The sequence below is a fragment of the Epinephelus lanceolatus genome, chromosome 7, assembly GCF_041903045.1.
Source record: "Epinephelus lanceolatus isolate andai-2023 chromosome 7, ASM4190304v1, whole genome shotgun sequence".
Classification (NCBI taxonomy): domain Eukaryota; kingdom Metazoa; phylum Chordata; class Actinopteri; order Perciformes; family Serranidae; genus Epinephelus; species Epinephelus lanceolatus.
The window spans coordinates 41,009,895-41,033,155 of NC_135740.1; the positions used below are offsets into that span (position 1 = coordinate 41,009,895).

Sequence of the window (23,261 nt, forward strand, 5' to 3'; positions counted from 1 at the left end):
ATCTGAACTTGGGAGAAATCGGGCAGAAACAACATCAGCAACCCAGAATACTTGTTTCCCTGATGTTAGCATGATGCTACATGTAGCATTGTAGGCTACGTAGTGCTCACACATGCCTGCAGCAGATGACCTTATAAAGAAATCCGCCATAATCGGACGTCATCTTGTAGCCAAAGTAGAGCAGTTGAAAAGAAAAAAGTATTCAAAACAGTCTGAAGCCTGAGGAAAGGGAAAGAGGTCCCTGTTAAGGATTTGATCATTTAATTTCACACTTCATGGTCTGTCCTTCTCTTGGTTTTTAGACATCAAAGATCATGTTAGAAGTAAATGCTCACACATCAACATCCTGTGGTTGAGAAGACTGAGAGAAGTCATGTTACAGGGTGTTTGTAGGTCCTTTGAATGTCTTAAAAAGTCTTACATTTTTGTAACTATCAGGCCTTTAAAGTCATTAGATAATCTTTTAATTTCAATTTGAGTCAAACTCTTCTGTCTGAAAGTCCACACTTCTGGTGTTAGAAAGCTTTAAACCTACTTTCTTACTTGTATAACTCCAAAAATCAGAGTTACATTTGGTTGAAAATTATTTAAAAAGGTCATAAAAAGCAAAAGTAGACGCCCTGTAATGACAAATTTAGCTAAACTGAGCAGAACTGAGGGAATATTTGGGTGATATTGAGGAGATAAACAAGTTAGTGTGACAGTTCATGTGCGGTGAGGTTGTATGCGTGCACATGCTTGTGTCTGCACATATGGATGTCTGAACTTTTATGCACGTGCATGTCATATGTGTTGTTTTTGTGTGTGTGTTTATACATTTGCATCTGTGTGACTTTGTGTGTTATGTGTGTTGCCTGCGAGTTCGTGTGAGTCTGCGTGTGGTGGTGAGAGCGTCCTCGGGCTGCATTGACATGCACCATGTTTGGTCACATTTATTAAAGGGAAGGCACAGTAAATCCCTTGGCCCATGCCTATTATGGCGGATACGGTCGCATAGAAATCCCATGTCTTTCACATCCCTCCAGCACATCGCTCCATAGTGCCACGCTGTTTGTATATGGCCTTTTGGCTGGTGGGTGAGGGGAAGTTTTCGGGGGCTAAACGACCGCTTAGCAGATAAAGAATTTTAATGACCATCCCTACTTAAAAGCAGGATCTTTTATTCTCTTAAAAGGCTCCCATGAATCTGGTGTATAAACCCTCCTGTCGCCTCCAGTTTTTTTCCCACTGACCTCATTAATTGAATAATGATCTGTCAATCACCAGCTTGTCATCAGGATGTGAATAAGAACAACAAAGAAAATTTCACTGAGCATTAATCTGTTCATCTCTGGCATATTAGGCAAATTTGGAGCAAATAGAGTCCTGTACGAACACTGATAACGCAGCGTTAAGACTTTGCTAGATCACTGTCCAACGCTTGCCACAATAAATCTTTAACAGGGTCCATTTCTGAAGGTTTCAGCCGGTCTGCAGTTTAGCGGCAACACAAGACTCAGCCAAATAAAATATCAGGTTCCTCAAATGAACTTTAACAGAGCAGTAACGTTCTGGATCAGCTCTTAAAAACTGTGCAGTAACAATGTGGTCTTGCAGAGTTTTTTCCCCTCGCCTGTTTTCTCTTTTCCACTCCCTGGTACACTTTAACAATGGCTCGATCTGAATGTTTGTGTAAATAGCTTTGTAAGTAATGGGTGGTTTTATAAAAAGGTGGTGTGGGCTGGATGATTAGCTTGGCGAGATTCACTTTTTAATGATGTTTATTTGCTGTGTTCCTCTGAGGAGCCTGGTTAGCACATCAAGTTCTCACCAAGCTAATTTTATCATAACTAGCTGTAGCTGTTCATGACTTGTTTTTATACTTAAATAACTCTCAGTGTGTTCTGTGTGTGTGAGTAGGTTTGCATGGTTTCACTCTGAAGCACTTCTCCAAGTCATATATCAGATTTATACGGCCAACGTATGAACATTATAGAGCTGTGTTATGAGCCAGCTATGCTGCCAGTGTGTGTTCTCCACCTTTCACACTGCTTATGATCTGCTTGTATTGCTGTGTCACCATAAAGTGGGGAACATGTACAGAGTGTTCCACAGATGCACTGCTAAATAGAGATTTCCAAATATTCAGCCACACAGCAAATAAAAGCACCATTGTAATAAAAAAACAAAAGGCACATCACTTCATTAAATTTCACCGCAGGCCCTAAAATATGAGAAAAAAGCAGCACTTTTTTGTCCGTCGATACGCTTTCCTTGCCTGCCCTGCAAACCGCCAAACCCTATCCCGAACATATGGGGAAGAAATTATGCAAAAGCAGTCAGACGCGGCACTCCATAAATAACTGGCGAGTTGTATAACATTAGATTTAATTTGACGAATGCCTCTGAGATCGCTGTATTATTAGAAATATTCTCCCCTTCCTTATAGCGGGAAGCAGCTTTGAGTGCTCTGCTCAGATATCCCTTTCACTCTGTTGCTTGTTAAGTGTGAGAAAACCTCTGTTTACTCTGTTATGTTTGGCAAACTGTGCATTGGGACAGCTCGCACCCTGCACTCAGCTCCGCCGAGGCCATTCATGGGTGCTGGACGGGGTCGCATTAAAAGAAGCTTTGTTGCAAAGCAACAGGTTCTCAGAGGCAGAAAAATGTCAATTTTGCCTTGATGGCGGCCAGTTCTCTCCCCCCCCTGAGTAATGATGTGTTTTATTTACGCTGTCCCTTAAGAGCACAATCTAGCCGCAGTCCATAAACCGTAATTAACCGTTTAGCCTTAAGCTTCAGGCTACAGATGGGCTGTCTCATAAATTTACACATTCATCCGTCTTCCCTAAGTCAACCTGTCCTGCACTTCCCACTTTAATGAATCCGGTTGTTTGGACATCCCAGCTTTATCCATGTTTGCCTGTTGTCCGATAAAACATCAGTCAATCATATATTGAAGGAGGAGATTATCTCTTTTGCCAGCAGAGACACTCAAACCTGCTTCTTAGCGCGGCTTAGACTGAGCAGCCTTTCCCAGGAGGTGGGTGCTGCTGTTTCCTTCAAATCAACCCCCTGCGAGGCTCTCACAGCAGTGCGCGCCCTCATAGCAGCTGCAGCGGTCAAAAAACAGATCGCTTAATCGTCATTAACACATGTATTTGTACCCCCTCTGGTTCAGAAAGTATGGCCACGGCACCTTCTTGGAGGTTAATGTGATTTGTTCGGTGGTAATGTACACTAATAAGGTGCTTAGGCCGTGCCATATGTTTATCCTAGACAATACTTTCTGGGTTGAGAGGCTTACAGAGAAAACTGTCTGTGGATCTTTAGGATGGACGAGGCAGCAACAGATGGTCAGCTGGTCTAGTTTAGTCCCAGGGTCCTGAAAGCTTGTTATTTTGGACGCCAGTTATTTGGGGTTATTCTGGGCTTTCCCATTTTCTCCAAGCGTGATCCACGCTGAAACGAACGCTTAGATCTGAGCTCAGATTCAGCAATGAAATATTAGCAGACAGAACTGAATGTCATTCCCACTGCCAGTTTAACAAGCACTTTAAAGTATTTGGGATTATTGCGAAATATCAAACAGAGGGCTCTGTTTAGGTTTTCACTGCCCCAACTGTGTCATTCCCAGATCTGAAGGGAATGTGCTGCGTTTAATTAAATGGTAATGGTGTTTCAAGATTCAATTAAAGCAGGGAGGAATCCTCATGTGGCTCGAGCGCTTTGAGCTCCCCGACGGATTCAGTTGCTTTGTGTGAAACGAGGTGCACTGACGTCAGCGCCTTTATCCCATAGTGTAATGGCTGCTCATAGGATAAAAAACTGTTATCTGAATACCATCAGTCTGATGTGTTCCCAGGGAGAATCCCCTCAGTCTTGGAGACAGGGTTATCACCAGGACTTAGCTCGGACTTAGCCTTTATGGTATCCATACCACTTCAGAGCTCAGTGACTCCAGCGCTGCTCTCTGGGGCAAAACCACCTCATGGAAACACGCCACCACAAGGTCCACTATTTTCTTAGCTGATTGAGGGAGCACGCTTCCCTGGATCCAAACCCCATTTCCTCGTGTGCAATAATAACCGAGATGAATTTGGATCAAGTTTACACACACGCACTCGTCTGGACCGTAAGAGATGAGTGGCATTCGCTTCCAAAACAATTTCCTAGCCGCAGCGAAATTACTCGTGTAAAAGCGCATAGTTTGTCTTGTTTTTTGAGCGATGATGTTGATAAGTGCTCAGTGTGAGGTAAATACAGATGATGTGAGGCTGTAATCACCAGGAGAGTAGTGTCAAGTCATGGCGGTTTGCTTTCCTAAGTAACCCAAGATTAACCCCTGAAATAAGATTATGTTCATGGCTCAAACTTCACACCGAGGTGAGGTACTGCCTTGATTGCCTTATCTGTTTTGGCCAACAAATTATCTACAAATTAGAGGTCTTGAAGCAAAACGATAACAAGAGTGCAAACACATCAGTTTCTCTCTGTGCTGTCGAACAGGCACAAACACTGACCTGGATATGTGTTTGTATCTCACTCAGTGATCTCTTCAATTAAAGAAGCTGTGTGCGATATTCAGATCATTATTATAGTGGCAAAAAACTTATGCTGTGTAAAGACATAGAGGAGTCATGGCGTCCTGAGCAGAGTGAAGTCACGCTGCCTCTGTGTGTGTTGTAATCTGAGTTTCACTGGTCTTTGTTGTGGTAGCCAGTCCGGCCAGGCGTACCGTGAGTCCCAGTTAGAGATGTGCACGACTTATGGATAAATATTGCTGCTCATTTTGTTCACCCAGTGAAAATGTCATTGTAATATTCAGGCATGTTTCCTAAAGATTTATTTTCTTAAAGAATATTGTTTTGATAAATGTTATTTGATCACTGTTATTAAGTGAGTTGTAATGTTCCATAGCGTGATGTGCAATGTTCATGATGCACAGTGCAAAGTGCTACACATTTCAGCAGCATTTTAAAATAAGATTTGGTTATTGGAAAACATGATTATTAGTTTCAAATGGCTCTGATAATATATACAGTATTATTTCAGATGTGATTTACCTCATAGATTAAAATGTGCTCAATTTTGGGGCGCACAGTAGATCAGTAGGTAGGACGTGCATCCTCTGTACCAAGGCAGGGTCCTCGCCACGCCACAGCAACCACGGGCTCAATTCCACCCCACAGCCCTCCACCGCATATCATTAAAGACTAAAAAGGCCCCCAAAAACATGTGCTCAATTTTGACCCTTTTTTTTAATTTACTTTAAGACTAGTCCACTAGTCTAAGTTTAAACTAAGTTTAAAGTTGTTTTTAAACATCGTTAGAATCATCCTCGGTCCCTGTAAGTGAGTCCCACTGGCTAGCTAATCGCTGTCGCTCTGCACTGCACTCATACGATGAATACTGCTGATAACGCTGTCCTGACCCACGGTGGTGTAGTGTAGCACCCACCCTCCAGTTCCCTCAACATTAACACTGTTATATCTTTTAGCACTGTTGCTGTGTTACCACTGTTCAAGCTGTATTATAGACACCTGTATGTTCTGAATGTTGCATGCAGAGTGTGTGGAGCCAACAGTATACTCAGCAGTGAATTTTTTTGTAGCTCCATATCACACTAAACTCTGAGTCCGCCCACTTTTTAGCGGTGCAATCAAATGCAAATGATTTGATTTAAATCCCTCCTATAACTGTACACCAATCAGATATTCTGAATCACAGGGATATACGTCACAGTACAGAAGCTAAAGACGCTCCAACTTCAGTTTGACTTGAACACCATTAGCTCTGTCAGTACTGTTGCTGTTGTTAGCACTGTTTTCTCTCTTTATTTGTAAAGTGTCAATAATTAAAACAGACAAGATTTGAAAACAGCAGCTTTAAAAAAAAACTGATAAATACACTTTGGTATGAAAAACTGAGGAATTAAAAAACAGTTTAAATGAACTTAAAACTCAAGTAAAACCGGGAAAAGCTCTCTAATGTTTGAAGTTTGCTTTAAGAAGGAACTTAAAAGAGATCACTAACTTGGCCGAGCTGATTTCCTCTGGCAGACTGTTCCAGAGCCTCGAGGCCCTGACAGCAAACGCTCTGTCCCCTTTAGTTTTCAGCAGGGCCTCTGGAACAGATAAAAGACCTTTGCCCCAAGACCTGAAAGTACGTCCTGGTGTGTACGGTACGAAGAGGGCGGAGATAGAGCTGAGAGAGAAACCATGAAGAGCTTTTAAAGTAATCAGTAAAATCTTAAAATCTACTCTAAAACATACTGGGAGCCAATGGAAAGAGGCTAAAACTGAAGATTAGCCTCTGTCCGGGCTGTTAGCACCGTTAGCTGTTACCTCCATGTTGAGAGCCGTGTGCAGACAATTTTGGCTCAGACTCTAAATTATAGATGTGCTCTGAATGTCACATGCAGCTCCTTTAAATGCGTTTCATCTGTTGATGAGCATTTACTTTTATTTGAATCTCTTGCCTTCAGTGTTGCACCTTTAAATGTCAGACAATATAACAAAGAAATAAAACAGGCTCCATTTGTATGTAGCCTCACAGAAAGTGTAGAATTTGTAAACCTGCTGTAGAAAGAAAAAGAATGGAGGGTCTGGGGACGGGATTTGCCAATGGAAAAAATACTTTTCTAACCACAGTGCATGGCAGCCATCGGTATAGGCAGCTGACTTCCCTCTGCAAATTTCCACCAGCTCTCTTTCCATGGCAAAATGATGTCATTTGTCGTATAGCAGTGGGCCAAATTGAACGCTGCCAGATTTAGGCACATTTTCTCGCCATATCCCCTCTCACCCCGCCCACCCCTTCCTCGGCTTGAGCCACGGCGCACGAGGTGACACCCGCCTCGGCTGCAGTCGTCTCAATCATTGACCCTGACACTCTACCCTGCGCTTTGCCAGATTCCAGCAAAGACTGTGTGGAGGAGATGCTGGCATTTCTCAGCACTCTTGGAGAGCATTCCTCTCCTGTTGAGTCACTCCCTCAAATTAAAAAAAAAGGGGGGGAGAAAAGAAGGATGGAGGTTATTTTCTACATAATAAAAAGAGTTCTGGGTTTGTTTTTCTTACTGTTACAGGTATGGGATTGAAATTTAAGAATCGGAAACAGACGGCATACTCAGCTGCGATGTTGACCCCGTTATTTAGCAGCCGCCGTCGTATGAATCTTAAGAATGTCTCACCCTCGCTGTAGCTATTTGAAACAACTGCCATTTACATACATTTGCATACCTGCCAAGATATAGAGTTCCTTGACGACTAAATCTGTCAGCCCACGCGATGTAACAAGATAGATCTGAGCTATTTACACATCGGACGGTAGATTTGGGGGGGAAACAGCTGCCAGGGGTTATGTGATATCAGTGAGCCCCAGGAGGCTGAGAAGGCACGTCCTGAGGCTGCACAGAGGTGCATGATGCTGTGAGGAGGGATACGCCGAGAAAGAAGAAATGCTCTGTTTGAACCTGTGGACGACGGCGGGGTCAGCACAGGTTCAGGGTCACACAGAGGAGCATCAGGGGGCTTTGGGAGCATTTGAGTGTGATTTAGGTCTTCACAAGAGGAGGGGGTGGGGTGTCTTTACTCCGTGCTTACTAAGGATTAGCCGGGGTGTCCTGTGCCTTGAAGTCCCCGATGGTGACAGAAGCAATGCAGGTCAAAGGTCACACAAGTGTCGGCGGAGGAAGAGGTTGTTCGTTCTCCCGAGGCAGTAAACAGGTTGTGACGTCACGTCCTATGCAAAAGTGAAACGCCTGGAAGGAGGGCAGTGTGCTCCACACACACACACACACACACACACACTGGGCTAAACTTGTAGCTCGGCCTGCTTCCGCTCTTAGTGGGGAAACAATGCTATTGAAATGCAACAGAGGGCCGTGTGAGGTTCAGTAAAAATACAGCAGCTGGCTCGATGTTCAAAGCCAAATATTTTCCTCATCCACTCAGTCTCTAGGTAGGAGCTAATGGCCTTTGTAGACAAAGCCACTTAGCTTCCCAGAGCCACTTATCAGCCTGCACAGAACATCTTTGATCAACAGCAGTCTTAGCGAGTTGCTGACTGTCAAACACACTTTGCCCGGCAGCAGCAGCTCCGCGCCGGTTAACTTAAAGCGATACGGACACCTTTGCTGACTTGGATCGCTCCTCAATTAAAGAGGATAAGCCGAGGAGGAGCCGGAGCTGCTCTAATCTGTTGCCATGACAACCTCCTGAATGATGACTCACGTCAATCCAGTCACGTTGCGCACTTGAACGTGTGACACCGCAGGCTCAGGCGGATTAGACAATCAAGTATGATGTTGATTAAGTAATCCTGCTGACTGCGTCTGTTCGGCCACTTAGCCACATGTTGCTTGATTACATAACAGCCCGGCGGTGGCACAGTATAGAGATGCCGCCTAAACTGGGCGCCACAATTTGTGGATTGTGTTTCTTTGCATTCGACACCAATGTTTAACTCACAGATGATTCCAGTGTTCTGTTTATGAGCAATATTCTCTTCACCACAGATATTTGTGAAGGTGGAAATACATTTTCACCTCAAACTTCAACATTGCCTATATTAGGTTATAAACAGGACTCTTAAAAAGTTTTCGTTCGAGCAGCAGAGGACGTGACTCACTTTGGTAATGAGTCACTAAAGATTAGTGCTGCATGGTTTCTGGGCCTCCTTTGGGATGGAAATTGTTTACTGTTACCTCTGTTTGTGTCATTTATTTTGCTTCTGGAATTCAGCTCTGTTTATTCTAAACACGCATGTTAGCCACTTCTGTTCTGACCAGAAAACCTGGCCGCATGACAAGCTTCAGGTCGAATGTCTGTTTGTTATCATAAAGCCATGGCAGCGAAGTGATGTTACAGTAAACCATCGTCAAATCTCCTCTTGTGAGGAATCCCCTGCCCTCTTGAAAGAAGCTGCGGTGGTCCCCCAACCCCACAGTAATGTTTAAAATTGTTGATCTTCTTAAGGAAAGTCTCCTCTCCGCCCGCAGGGAGGTCACAGTTTAGCAACAGCAACCACAGAGCTTGTGGGGAATTTTATTTCTTTGTCTTTATCTTATTCAAAGTGTGGAGCGCTACGGCTGTTAATCTCAAAACTTTCAACCAAAATGTGTCTGTAGCACTGAGTTTTAAACATTCTTTTCTGGGAGTATCTGTACCAGAGTCGTTAGCTGAGCTGAAATACCCAGTATCAAAACTTAGTGCAAATAAACAATCAGGAATGAATAAACGAATGAATGGAAATTAAAGACAAGAAGTAACATATAACAAACAGCCATGTAATTATGTTAGCAAAGGAAAAATATATATGTTGTTTATTAATGCTGGCATGTTGAACAAGATCTGCATGATGAGAATCTGCACACTGACTTTGAATCATCCACTCGTGGTTAAATCCAGTCTTTATTCCACTCTTTGTATTTTTTCATACATCTCCCACTGAGTCCCAGGCATCGTCAGCACAGTACCTCATCATCATTCATGCAGTTTTTATTTACTAAGTTGTCTCACTCATTGACTGTTATTCCCCTGACAATGACCTGACAACGCTGGGGGAATGGAGTTGTGGCTGGATCTCTTGCAGCAGGACTAACTAGACATGTATAGTGGAGACAGACAACTGGCACATACACAGCAAGCCCAAATTAATATTTAGAAATAAGCCCAAAAAATGCAATCAGCAGCCAGGGCCACCCGTAACAGGAGAATAAGGGAAAAGCTTTCTGTGGCACAGCGGCTATGGAGGCCAGCTGTAATCATGTTCATTCTAAATATAAGCAATGATCAATAATAACATCCTATACATCTGTACAGATACTCATATATATACATGTATATCTTAAAACAACAAGAACAAACATTGTATATATTGTTAGTTTAGTAAAATATAGCCTATTTCATGATTGAACCCACCTCTTCTGAAAAATGGTATAAGCCTTTGTTTTTTGTATGCATCTGTTGCAGGAAAAAAATCTGTGGGCAGCCACATGACGTGAGAAATGTATTGATCTAAACTAGAAGAGACAGAGCATGTGCATATGTTGATACTTGCAAAGCAGATTTGGGAAGGGTTCATTCACTGGAGCTTTTTCAGTGGCCCAGATATTTCCAATATTCCTAATATTTGTGAACAGCTTAACTGAAAAATCTGCCCAAAGTCACTTGAAATAGTTTGACTTGGCACATGTGATCATGTGTCTCCAGCTGATCAGTTGTGTTCGGATTTTGTTACTGCCTACGTAACTTTCTCTAGTCAGCTTAAGCCTAGTTCACATCACACAATTTTCACCCTGATTTTGCGTCGCGTAGACTCTCGTAATGTTTTGAGTGTTCATACCTGGCGATGTGTGTTTCTGTCACCGGGAGTCTCGCCAACTGCGTTACGACCTGTGTGCACACCACAAGATTTCTCCACCGAGCCCTCGCCAACAGAGCCCCTGATAGCACGGTGACGTCACCAAACTATGTTTTTTAACTTGGAGATGACACATCATAAAGGCATGGATATTCTTCCCAGTGTTGAATCAGATCTGCCTCCAGGGTCCAAACACAACGCGCCCCCCGTGATCCTGTGGACAATGGCGGCGCTTGCCTCCTCACATTTCTTCCGTCCTCCTGCGTGCTGACGTGGGACGTATCCCGCCTCTCATTGGCTGATGCTCTTTGTCAGTCGTGTCAGACTTCTCCAGTTTTCTAGCATGCCAGATATCCAGTCCCAGTCTCAGACGAGGGGACGACTTGCTCGTAGACTTGTTCACACATGAGGACTCGTCGTGGCAGACTATCTGCCGACTCACCTCCGACCCAAGGTGGCTCTCAAGATCCTCTGCGACGCCAAAATCGCAGTGAAAATCGTGTAATGTGAACTAAGCTTGGAGAAGAAATCATTTAATCACGTGGCTCTTCTAGACTTTAAAATGTCATTGAACTGAATCAAATTCTGATAGTGAAACAAATCATTTCACAGGGTTTGTGACGCTCTAAATAATGTATGCACTGATTTACAGACATCTCTTTCACAATGTAAGACTATAAGGAAAGGTGTTTTGGGGCTCAGTGGCATCACGTGATGGACGTCTTAATTCCACAGTTTGGTCACAATGTCACATTTGTTTCAAAGCCCAGCGCACCTCATGGAGGCCTGGTTAGTACGCATTAGTGTTTACACTACAAAAGATCTGTTTTCAAATGCATCTCACACCAAGTCGCCAAATGTCTACATTTATTAGATCACAATGCTGTCGTTTACAGATCGTTCACACATGTATTTAATGCTCTCCACTTGTGATCAGATCACCGCAGATGCATCTAAACACCAGGTGTGAACAGGCTCATACAGTATGACTGTAAGCATTTCATCAGCAGTGCTCGTGTGTGATCTCAGGAGGCTGCTGAGGGAAAGAGAATTCATCTGAGTTCCAAATGAGAAAAATTGGAACAAACCATAATGAGCGTGTTGCTCTGATTTTATCATATTTATAAGATAATCCACGCTGGCTGAGAAACAGAGCCACAGTGTCCCTCAAGCTCTCTCCCCTGACCTTCCACCCCACAGCACCGTCCTCTCTCTGATTCCTTATGTTTTGATTTTGCACAGACTCCGCATTAAGAGAGAATTCTGGTGGCCACCGTCCAAATGTTTTTTATTATCTCTTATTAATCCCGGCCCCCACGGTACGCGAGTTCAAGCATCTGATGTTTTTAACAGCTGAGTACACAGGCCCGCGAGACACAAGCTCAAGATTGTGTATGTTTTTATTTGGGTGTATTATAGTTGACACATTCACATAGATTCCTGCGGAGAGCTGTGGGAGGGAACAAGTACAAGTTAGAGGTGGGGAAAGTGCCTCGTACAGCTTTTCTCAATCCTCAGGTGCTCTTTGTCCTTATAAACAATGTAAGCATATGCAAATCATTAAGAGTTGAAAATACCTCCAAGCCTTTTAAAGATGTCCCCAGATCCCATATTGTGACTCTCAGTAACAAGGCTGAACTTGTGTTTATGTTGGGAATATATATCAGGCGGTGCAGCCTGCCATTTAAGGAAGGATTATAAAGGCCGGCTCAAGCAAGGCAGATGTCTGAATCTCTTTTTTTCTCTTCAGGTTTTTCTGCATTGCGGCTCGTTTTCATCTGCTATTGATTTAAATCCGTCCCCCGGGGCCCAGTGAGCCCCGTTTCGTCACCCGCTCTGGGAGAAAAACGGTTGGATTTTTGCTGAAAATAGCACTTCTCCTTGCTCAAATTCCACAGACTAACTCGCTCAGTGCCGCGCACCTTAAAATAGATACCTCGCTGTGGAAATTAAATCTTTGAGTGTCCAAGACCCCAGGAAGGACGCCTGAAAGATTTGGTTTCAGAGACATTGAGCCCTTTTGATGTGTTCTGCACTGTGTTGATGTGGCAGCATGGCCGATGGAAACCCAAACCGGCGGCCAGAGAAATTTGCTTGCATTAAATGCAGCAGAAATATTGTGGCTGAACCCTCACAGGAGCATGAATTGGTTCAGTGTGGATCTCGCTCTAAATGACGAGTCATGTACAATAAGTCACCGTGTGTCTAAAAGTCAGAATGGGAGTCTTAATGGTGCTCACATGTTACTGTTTCCCCTCTACCAGCTCGCCATGGCACAAAAAGGAGTTCCTAATTCTGTCAGTTAGAAAATTCTCCATGTTCAGGTCTGTCATGTGAATGGAAAGCATAATGAGTTGCTCCTGTCCTGGCCGCTCAGGCAGTTTCTCCTTCACTTCTTTTTAGTGTGCTCGCCGGAGGAAACTGCTGCTGTCACTGATTATTTCTTTTTCCTTCATCTCCAGGTTCTCCGTCTCTGAGCGGAACAGGGACGGTGACAGTGCTGGTGGACGACGTGAACGACAACGTCCCTGTTTTTGTCTCCTCCGCCTTCCACACCACCATCATGGAGAATGCCCCGACAGGGACGGACGTGCTGTTGGTCAACAGCTCTGACGCAGACGTGGGCGTCAATGGTGTTATAAGGTACCTGCAGGCCTTCACACTCCTCTGGTTCCTTTAACCTCGTATTAGGATCTTTTATTTGTATTTTTAAGGAATGCCTTTGGCTTACTTTTAAGAAATAACCTTTCACACCTGCCTCATTTGGCCCAGACTTTTTGACTTTGTAGTTTGATTTGAACCGAAATGGTGGCACGGTGTTACAGTGGTTAGCAGTGTGCCTCACAGCAAGAGGGTTCCTGGTTTGTAACCCAGGGTGGGGGAGCCCTTTTGTGTGGAGTTTGCATGTTCTCCCCGTGTCAGTGTGGGTTTCCTCCAGGTGCTCCAGCTTCCTCCCACAGTCCAAAGACATGCACATTAATTGTTGACTCTAAATTGTCCGTAGGTGTGAATGTGAGTGTGAATGGTTGTCTGTCTCTATAGGCCCGTTTCCACTGCAGGAACTTCGGGGTAATTTTACGGGGCCGGGGCCGTTGGTGCGTGTCTCCACCGCAGGAACCACCCCCGAAGGACAGAGTTCCGGAACTTTTACAGGGGCTAAACAAGTCCCTGCCTCAGAGTAGGTACTCAGAATGGCCCCGAAAAACTCTTGGCTGGGGCTTGGGGATTACTTGGTGCTGATTGGATATACTCAAGGAGGGATGTGACGTTTTGTAATTACTAGTTATCGTAGGTTAGCTGGGCTAACCGTTAGCTGTTAGCCGTTAGCGGTGTCTGTATTAATTCAATAACTCAATATACGGTCCGTGAAAAAAATATTTTTTCCAGCGGATATCTTAGTTACAACATGATTGAGCTAGCAAAGCAGTTTTGTGTTGCTATGTGTGGTATGTATTCAGTTTTGGGAAATCACTATGTCTAGAAAGCATCAGTGGCTGCAGCTGACAGGGACAGTTAGCAAAGCTAACATCAGGACGTCATCTGTTAAAAGCCTCCCGTTGTCGGATACGACATGAAACTACTCCAGTTAGCTCAATCATGTTCTAACTAAAACATCTGCTGGAAAAAATATTTTTTTCACGTACCGTTTATTGAGTTATTGAGTTAATACAGACACCACTAATGGATAACAGCTAACTACGTCCCTACGTTGCCCCGGTCAAAATGGTCGCGCAACGATTACGTCACATACAGAGCCCGGTAACTTTACAGGAACCTTCCTCCTACTCCGCTCTCTCAGTGGAGACACGGCGGTTGAGAGGGCCGAGCGAGAGGACGTTCCTGTAGTAGTTCCTGCCCCCCAAATAGTACCAGGAACTTCTTCAGTGGAAACGGGCCTTTTGTGTACCCCACCTCTCACCCAGTGTCAGCTGGGATAGGCTTCAGCACCCGGTGACCCCTAACAGGATAAGTTATGGAAAATGAATGAATGAATCGAAATTACAGATGTGAAACCTTCCCTGGACCAAACAGCCAAACCTCGGTCTGACAAAACAAGGTGGTCTATCCAGATCAAACTGAACAATGTCAAGTAATGGGAGCAATGTAGTGCCGCAGTGTGTGTTTTTTTGTGTGGTTAAGTGACAGAAAGAGTGACGTTGGCTTTGCTCAGAGCAGACAGGTGTTGGCTTTCGGAGCAGAAGAGAAATAAGCAGTAAGGATGTCAAGAAGTACTAAATGTACAGTGTAGCTTTTGGCTTTCTCAAGAGTCAGTTGGAAAACACTCACAAAAAAATCAGACACATTGGGATACGAGGGATGGAAGAGCAGCTCACGTAGGTGATGACGACAGGACGTAGGTATGTCATGTGCGCTCACACGATTACAATCATTCATGTATTCATTGTCTGTAACCGCTTATCCTGTTAAGGGTCACGGGGGCTGGAGCCTATCCCAGCTGACACTGGGCGAGAGGCAGGGTTCACCCTGGACAGGTCACCAGACTATCACAGGGCTGACACATAGAGACAGACAACCATTCACACTCACATTCACACCTATGGACAATTTAGAGTCACCAGTTAACCTGCATGTCTTTGGACTGTGGGAGGAAGCTGGAGCACCTGGAGGAAACCCACACTGACACAGGGAGAACATGCAAACTCCACACAGGAGGGCTCCCCCTCTTGCTGCGAGGCAACAATGCTAACCACTGCACCACCGACTGCACACTGACACACTAAACTCCATCAGATATGTCAGAGAGAATGTCGTGACGACCCAATCACACTGCACAACAAAAAGCTCCAAGTGCGTGTCATAAAATGAAAGAGTCAAGCGACACCTTTTTCTATCTAAAATACGTAATTGAAAGCATTTGACCCACATAAGAGACGTGCTTCATGTCTTCGAACATCTGTTTGTTGTCTCGTTCTTTTGACCTGGTTACACTGTGTTCTGTATTTTTGTTTTTATGCTCTTATTAAGTTATATTACATACAGAAATGTGTAACGGCATGCAACAAAAGTTCCTGGCTGAACTCAAACTGGGGACGCTGGGTTCATGACCCTGTGAAGCACTTTTAATCCAATTTATACATAAAAAAGTGTTTGACAGATCTAGTTATTGTGATTATTCAAGGTGCAACAGCAGTGCTCACAGGAGTTTAATTAAACAGAGACCTCATAATGAAATAATCAGCAGCATTTTTTTTCTTTACACAAATGACATTGTGCTGAAATGACCAAAAATACAATCTTATAATAGTCTAGATTTAAGATGTTGTGTCATTTCCTGAGCAGACAAGTGAATGACTTTAATGAAATTATATTATAATCTCATCTTTAGATTTCATTAAGAGAACGAAGGAAAATCATACGCCAATAAAAATGACCTCATCGTTTGATTTATTTTTTCCAGGAGCTTCTGAAGGAAACAGTAGATAATTTGCACTGAGGGTTTATTTCAAATGAGACTTTATTTGACAGATTAACGCTGGAATAAAACCTTTAGTGTGCATAGGACTAATGAAACATTTCTTTACGATCCAGAGGAGATGGATGCAGCTCCAGTAAGGACTGTGAGTAATCAGGTCAGCTCCACTTTGCTTTGATTCCCCGGTGTGATGTGTGTATCCTTTCAGGGCCGCACAGGACTGGGTTTTGGCTTTCCTCACGCCTTCACTGAAACGTTTTACCTCATCACCAGCTTTGTGAAATTCCAGGCCGATGTTGCAATTGTTGACAGGAGCTCAGGAGCAGAGTGTAGAGTTTTAGTCAACACCCCGAGTCATTGTTTGGGCCGCGATTCTCAAGCTGGACGACAGCTCTCTCACACTCACAGCCCCCCTCCGTGGAGGAGCTTGTAAGAGCTTCTGGCCAGTCTCTCTCAAGCCGGACACTGACTCAACTCCGACCCCTCCTCACTCCTCAGTTACCCCACTGGTTGCACATTGGGGGGTACCACAGCGCGCTCCAGTTTCCCAAAACATGGTAATGAGGATGTTAATTGTCTATGACAGTATGAGTTTTGCCCATCGGGGGGTTTGAGGCCCTTAATGGAGACCAGGACTGGTTACCTTCAGTTATTAGTTTTGATTCTCACAGCCCATTAAATGTAAAACCTGAGCTTGTCTCTGGACTGTGTTCAGATCTGTGCACCTTCATGTTGTTGATGACGTCCAAATAAGCTTTGCATCCACTCCGCTTTCAAACGGTGTTCTGTAATTTGTCGTCCCATCTCTGGAGGCCGATGCTTTTTCAAGAAGCCTTTTCAAAATACACACTGGTCTGTACATGTATGTGTCAGTTTACATTTGTGTCTGGGTCCTGCTGCTGAAATGTGATATCAGTTTGAAAGCCAAAGACTGCGGCCCCTCAGTCCTGAGGAGTTTTATGTTAGGTGATGTCATGTATAAATGTTTTATTTATTTGTACTGTGTGTGATATTGCTTTTATAGCTTTTGAATTTTCTTTGTCTTTTTTTTTCTCTTTAATAAAAATACCATGTCCCACAACAGCGGAAATTAAATTAAATTAGATAAATCGAATAAAGGACTCTGGAGTTCTCCAGCCTGAACCACAGTGGCTCCCTGTGAGCACTGAAGCAGAAAACAGTGGCAATACAATATGAAGCTGGATGCTTCAATCACCAACTAACTGATCTGATGTGGAGCCAGTGCAATGTGGTGACCATTATTGGGCATATTGTTCCATTAAATGTGCTCCTGGGAAGTTTGAAACAGTGCCCTCTATAGACCTCACAGTGACAGTACTGAGCAGGAGCCTTCAGTCTCTGGCTGTGCAGCAAACAATATGTAGAAAGTGTTGAGGAGAACGGCTTATGTAACACCTGATGCTCAGTATTTACACTAGAAACACCTGTAATAACACAGTTACCTCACTGTGACTGCCTCTGAGGAGACCTTACTGTGAGAATTTGACGGGCTGAAACAGTGATTATGTGTAATTTCATACTTCTTACTGTCCTTTTACAATCTAATAACTTATTTGAAACACCAAAACATAAGTATATGCAGGTGCATTCCTTCAGAGGCACCATGACTCACTGTTTCTCTACTGTTTTGTTCTATAAGCAGTTCTCAGGATCTGGTTAGAGCTGATTATAGACGGTTTTCAGTTACACAGATTAAACTTCCTATCAGCAAAGACTAAGAAGATTGCTTTGTGGTACACTTGAGTATTGGAAATGAGGTTATTTGAATTTTTAGAGCCTATCCCAGCTGACACTGGGACATTGAGAGGGGCGGGGTACACCCTGGACAAGTCGCCAGACTGTCACAGGGCAGATTATTTTATGCAAAAAGTTTTTCAAACTCAGCACGATGGGAATCAAGGTGAGAGTGAGTGAGAAATACAAAATACCCCCCAAAAACTTGCAGTCATTTGGCAGGCGTTTCCCAGTTCTGTTCTGCCCTCATCTCTGCCACGACACAAAAAAGTCATGTTTCATACAGTAAATATTTGGCCAAAATTCTTCCTAATCTTGCGTAATTGATGTCAATTCATGTTTTTATTTCGCTTTAATTTTGGTTAGTGTAAAACTTATCTTAAATTTTATTCTTGGTAGAATTAAAAAAGTCTTAAATCTAATAAAGCTGTAGGAACCCTGTGAAACTCCTCTTTAATAAAACATATCTGACTACAAAACAAACTTCACTGACAGACCTGATTACTATGATTGTAAATAATCCAGCACAAACTCAATTTGTTCTCTCGCCTAACCTCATTAAATTTCACGAAGCTTTCACTGACACTTGTCCTACTTTATCTTCCCCACAGCTACAGCCTGACCGGAGGACACGGCCAGTTCTCCATCAACCCAGCCACAGGACAGATTATCACCAGCTCCCTGCTGGATCGAGAGGACAGGGCCAATTACCAGCTGCTGGTCGTGGCAACAGATGGAGGGCAGCCTCAGGGCTTGTCGAGCTCCGCCACGGTGTCCGTGACGGTGGCTGACATCAACGATAACCCCCCTCGCTTCCACCATCACCCCTACGTCACCCACATACCTGCGTCCACTGCAGCAGGTCAGTATTATATGTCCTCCTATGTCCACCTGTCCTCACTGTGACTGAGCTCTGAGACCAGGGTTAGGTCATTTGTCAGGAAAATTGATATTAAAGGAAACTTTTGATTTTGTTTTAAACAAGGTGTCCACTGTTTGTTTTTACATGTTTTAACTTAAAGTTTGTTTTTATGCATTTTATTTGCACGCCAGTATATTAATAATAACACACGAAACATGACAATTTTGGAAAAAAATAAACTGAATCAATGTGCAAAGGCCTTTAGTATTATTATTATTTATTATTACTTACTGCATATTGAAATATTAGGATTATTATGGATTATGGTTGCGGGAAAGTATGTTAAAGGTCCTTGTTTTTAATCTTTTTCATCTCTTTGCTCTCAACGTGTTTGTGATTATATTGCATTGTCAGCATCTTTAAAATAAAAACAAGTTATAACACAAAACCTCTCGTGTGTCTTTAGGGTCCCTGGTCTTTGCTGTTACCGTCACTGATGAGGACTCAGGCTCCAACGCCCAGCTGCACTACTCCCTGATCGGGCGCAACTCTGAGAAGTTCAAGATCGACCCGGTCAGAGGCGCCATCACTGCCAACGAGAAGCTGACAGGAAGCTCAGAGGTCACCCTCACGGTCAGAGTAAAAGACGGCGGAGCCAACCCCAAAACGGACACGACCACCGTCACCGTCCGCTTTGTGACCGGAGGAAACTTCCCTGTCATCAAACTGAAGGAGCACGTGTTCACGTTCCCTGAGAACCAGCAGACAAACCACGTTGTGACAACGGTGACCGGCTCGTCTATGAGGGGAGGACCGTTGTCTTATTACGTTGCCAGCGGCAACCTGGATAATGCTTTTCATATCGACCAGCTGTCAGGAGAGTTGTCTATCAGACACCCACTAGATTATGAACATATTCAGAAGTATGTTCTCTGGATTGAAGCCAGAGATCAGGGCTTCCCTCCTTATTCGTCCTATGAGAAAGTGGAAATAACAGTGCTGGACGTGAATGATAATCACCCGGTCTTTGATAAGGATCCCTTCCACGCTGAGATACTGGAGAACCTTTCACCTCAGCGGGTGCTGATGGTCTCTGCTGTCGATCTGGACAGCGGGCCCAATGGACAGCTCGAATATGCCATCATTGACGGCAACAGGGAGAACAGCTTCAACATTAATAGAGCAACTGGTGAAATACGAACCACCAGGCCTCTGGACCGAGAGAAGGTGGCTCAGTACACTTTGAAAGTCAAAGCCACAGACCGCGGTTTGCCACCCAAAAACACAGCGGTCAAAGTGATAATCAACGTGCTGGATGTGAATGACAACGCTCCCAGGTTTTCCAAAATTTTCAGCGCTACGGTGGCTGAAAATGCACCAGTGGGTTACACCGTCACCAGAGTCACCACCACAGACGAGGACGCTGGTTCAAACGCCATCAGCCGATATTCCATAACAGACACCAGCCTCCCGTTCAATATAAACCCAAACTCAGGAGACATAATGATAAGTCGGCCGCTCAACAGAGAAGACACGGATCATTATATCGTCAAAGTGTCTGCCCACGACTCTGGCTGGACAGTGAGCACAGACGTCACCATATTCATAACAGATATTAACGATAACGCCCCCAGATTTAGTCGTCCCTCGTACTATCTGGACTACCCTGAGCTCACTGAGGTGGGCTCTCTGGTCACGCAGGTGTCTGCCACAGATCCTGACGAAGGTTTCAACGGCAAAATCTTCTACTTCATTCGGTCCCAGTCAGAGTTTTTCCGAATTAACGCAAGCACTGGAGAGATATTCGTTAAGCAGCAGTTAAAATATCAGAACTCGACAGGTGCTAGTAGTATAAATATAAACCGCCACAGCTTCATCGTTACAGCCTCAGACCGGGCCGTGAAGCCTCTGATGAGCGAGACGACAGTAATTGTGAACATTGTAGACAGCAACGATAACCCGCCTGAGTTTGATTCACGTAACTACTTCACTCCTGTCACTAAAAGCGTCAAGGTTGGCACCAGACTGATAAAAGTTGGAGCTCATGATAAGAAAGACTTTGGCCTTAATTCTGAAGTTGAGTACTTGATAACGGGAGGAAACAGCTCCAGTAAGTTCAAACTAGATAAAACAAGTGGATGGATTACAGTTGCCTCCTCCCTCACATCTGATATGAATAAATTTTTCCTCATTGACATCACAGCAAACGACAGAGGGAATCCTCCTTTGTCGGCGCGGACGTCAGTGCGGATTGCAGTCACGGAGGAAAACCACCACACACCTGAGTTCTCACAAAGCCAAATCTCAGCTACCGTACCTGAAAGCCTTGTTGTGGGAACGGCAATCAGAACCCTGTCTGCCAGAGACAAAGACAAAGAAATGAACGGCCTTATCACGTACAATATAACGTCAGGCAACGACAAGGGTCTGTTTTCACTTAATAGTAGAACTGGAGTTTTATCCCTCGCTCAGCCTCTGGACTTTGAAGACAAGCAACAACACGAGCTCCGAGTTTCAGCCACTGATGGCGGCTGGATTGCAAAAACAAGCTACGTCTCCGTCACAGTACATGTGACTGATGTGAACGACAACCCCCCTGTGTTTGATCCTGACGAGTACTTCCCTGTTGTGCAGGAGAACGTTCCCAGCGGCACCACTGTGGTCAAAATGAACGCCACAGACCGGGATTCAGGAGCTAACGCAGTCATGGCTTATGTGATACAGTCATCAGACAGTGACCTCTTTGTTATTGACCCAAACACGGGCACCATCACCACCCAGGGCTTCTTAGATTACGAGGCAAAGCAGGTCTACCATTTGACAGTGAAGGCCTTCAATGTCCCAGACGAGGAGCGCTGCAGTTTCGCCAACGTCAACATCCAGCTGAAGGGAGCCAACGAATACGTACCCCGCTTTGTCTCAAAACAGTACTACTTTGAAATCTCTGAAGCTGCTCCAAAAGGCACAGTGGTCGGGGAAGTGTTCGCCAGTGATCGAGACCAGGGGGATGATGGAGTGGTTTACTACCTCATTTTCGGGAAGAGCAGAAAGAAAGGCTTTGGCATCAACAAGAAAACAGGCCAGATTTATGTCACAGGTACTCTAGACCGTGAGAAAGAGGAAAAGATTTCACTGAAGGTTTTGGCAAAGAACGCAGGGAGCATCCGGGGGGCAGATATCGACGAGGTCTTTGTGAATATCACAATCCTCGATGCAAACGATCCTCCTGTTTTTACCCAAGAGCTGTATGACGTGCAGGTTAGTGAAGGTCTCTCACCTGGTGGTCTGGTCACCTTTGTGAGTGCTGAGGACTCAGACTCTGTCCCAAGCTGGAGCAGGTTTTCATACTCCATTGCTCCTGAGTTTGATAAAAATGTTTTCACCATCAACCCAAAAACTGGCCAAGTTTCTGTTGCTGCAGAGCTAGACAGAGAAACAACTCCTGTGTATAATCTTACAGTGCTTGCTGTGGATACTGGCACACCTCCTGCAACCGGAAGCACAACCGTGATTGTGAACCTGGAAGATATCAACGATAACGGTCCAACTTTGACAACCACTTACGCTGAGGTAATGGAGAATCAGAGAGCTGGCATTGCAGTTACAACGCTCACAGCATCTGACCCGGATCTGCCACCCAACCAAGGCCCATTCTTATACAGCCTTCTCAGTTCTGGCTCTGCCAACAGCTACTTCAGCCTCAGTCCAGCTGGAGTGTTAACCACCAGTCGGGAGATCGACAGGGAACAGATCAGCGACTTCTACCTCTCTGTTGTGATCAAGGACTCTGGTGTGCCTCAGATGTCCTCCACGGGAACGATTCACGTCAAAATAAACGATCAGAATGACAATCCCTCAGAGCCGAGGTCCATGGAAATCTTTGTCCACTACTTTGGGAACATGTTTCCTGGAGGTTCTTTGGGAGATGTCAAACCCCAAGATCCTGACATTCAAGATAGATTCCACTGCTCTCTTATTCCCCCATCCTCCGGTCTGTTTAATATCCCAACTGGAACATGCAACCTCAACTCTAAAGCCCGCTCAACAGATGGAACTTTTGAACTAACCATCCGAAGCAGTGACGGCGTCCACGGTTCAGTCAGCAATACAGCTCGAGTCCTTTTCATGGGTTTCACGAATGCCACTGTGGACAACAGCATACTAATCCGACTCCAGTCTGAAGGAGTCAGAAGCTTTCTTACCAATCACTACCTCAGCTTTCTACGCATTGCCAATTCTCAGCTAGCAGGACTAGGCACCGGGGTGCTGCTTTACGGAGCATTTGAACTCAACAATCAGACTTTCCTAATGGCAGCTGTGAAACGAGGCCACGGACAGTATGTCAACCCCAGTGGTGTGGCCACATTCTTCCAGAGTATCAAAGACATTTTATATAGACAGAGCGGGGTGCAAATAGATGCAGTGGACCATGATCCATGTACACGTAACCCATGCCAGAACGGAGGCAGCTGCAAGAGGCGTCTCAGTGTCGGGCCTGATATGAAGACAGAAGAAAGCGTCCCAGTGATTCTTGTTTCCAACCACCCCCTGCAGCCGTACGCCTGCAGCTGCAGGCCCGGATACACAGGAGCTCTGTGTGAGACAGACATCGATGAGTGCCAGCCATCGCCCTGCCACAATGGCGGCACCTGCCACAATCTGGTGGGGGGTTTCTCCTGCACCTGTCCCGAAGGTTTCACCGGGATGGCTTGCGAGAGGGATGTCAATGAATGCCTTTCCAATCCCTGCAAGAACGGGGCGCTGTGCCAGAACTTCCCCGGCGGCTTCAACTGCCTCTGCAAATCCGGCTTTGCAGGTACTATACACGCAGGAGTCACATTTTATGTCTGACCACACAGTCAC

General features: G+C 44.7%; 1 protein-coding gene across 1 annotated transcript in view; it reads left to right on the top strand.

Moving 5' to 3' along the window:
• fat4 (FAT atypical cadherin 4) overlaps positions 1-23,261 on the top strand; it is a 149,658-nt gene that overhangs the window by 98,128 nt on the left and 28,269 nt on the right. Inside the window, exons 7-9 of the mRNA XM_033632605.2 lie at positions 12,810-12,990; positions 18,148-18,398; positions 18,865-23,214. Of these exons, the coding sequence (XP_033488496.2) occupies positions 12,810-12,990; positions 18,148-18,398; positions 18,865-23,214 (4,782 nt within the window). The remainder of the gene's footprint in view (positions 1-12,809; positions 12,991-18,147; positions 18,399-18,864; positions 23,215-23,261) is intronic.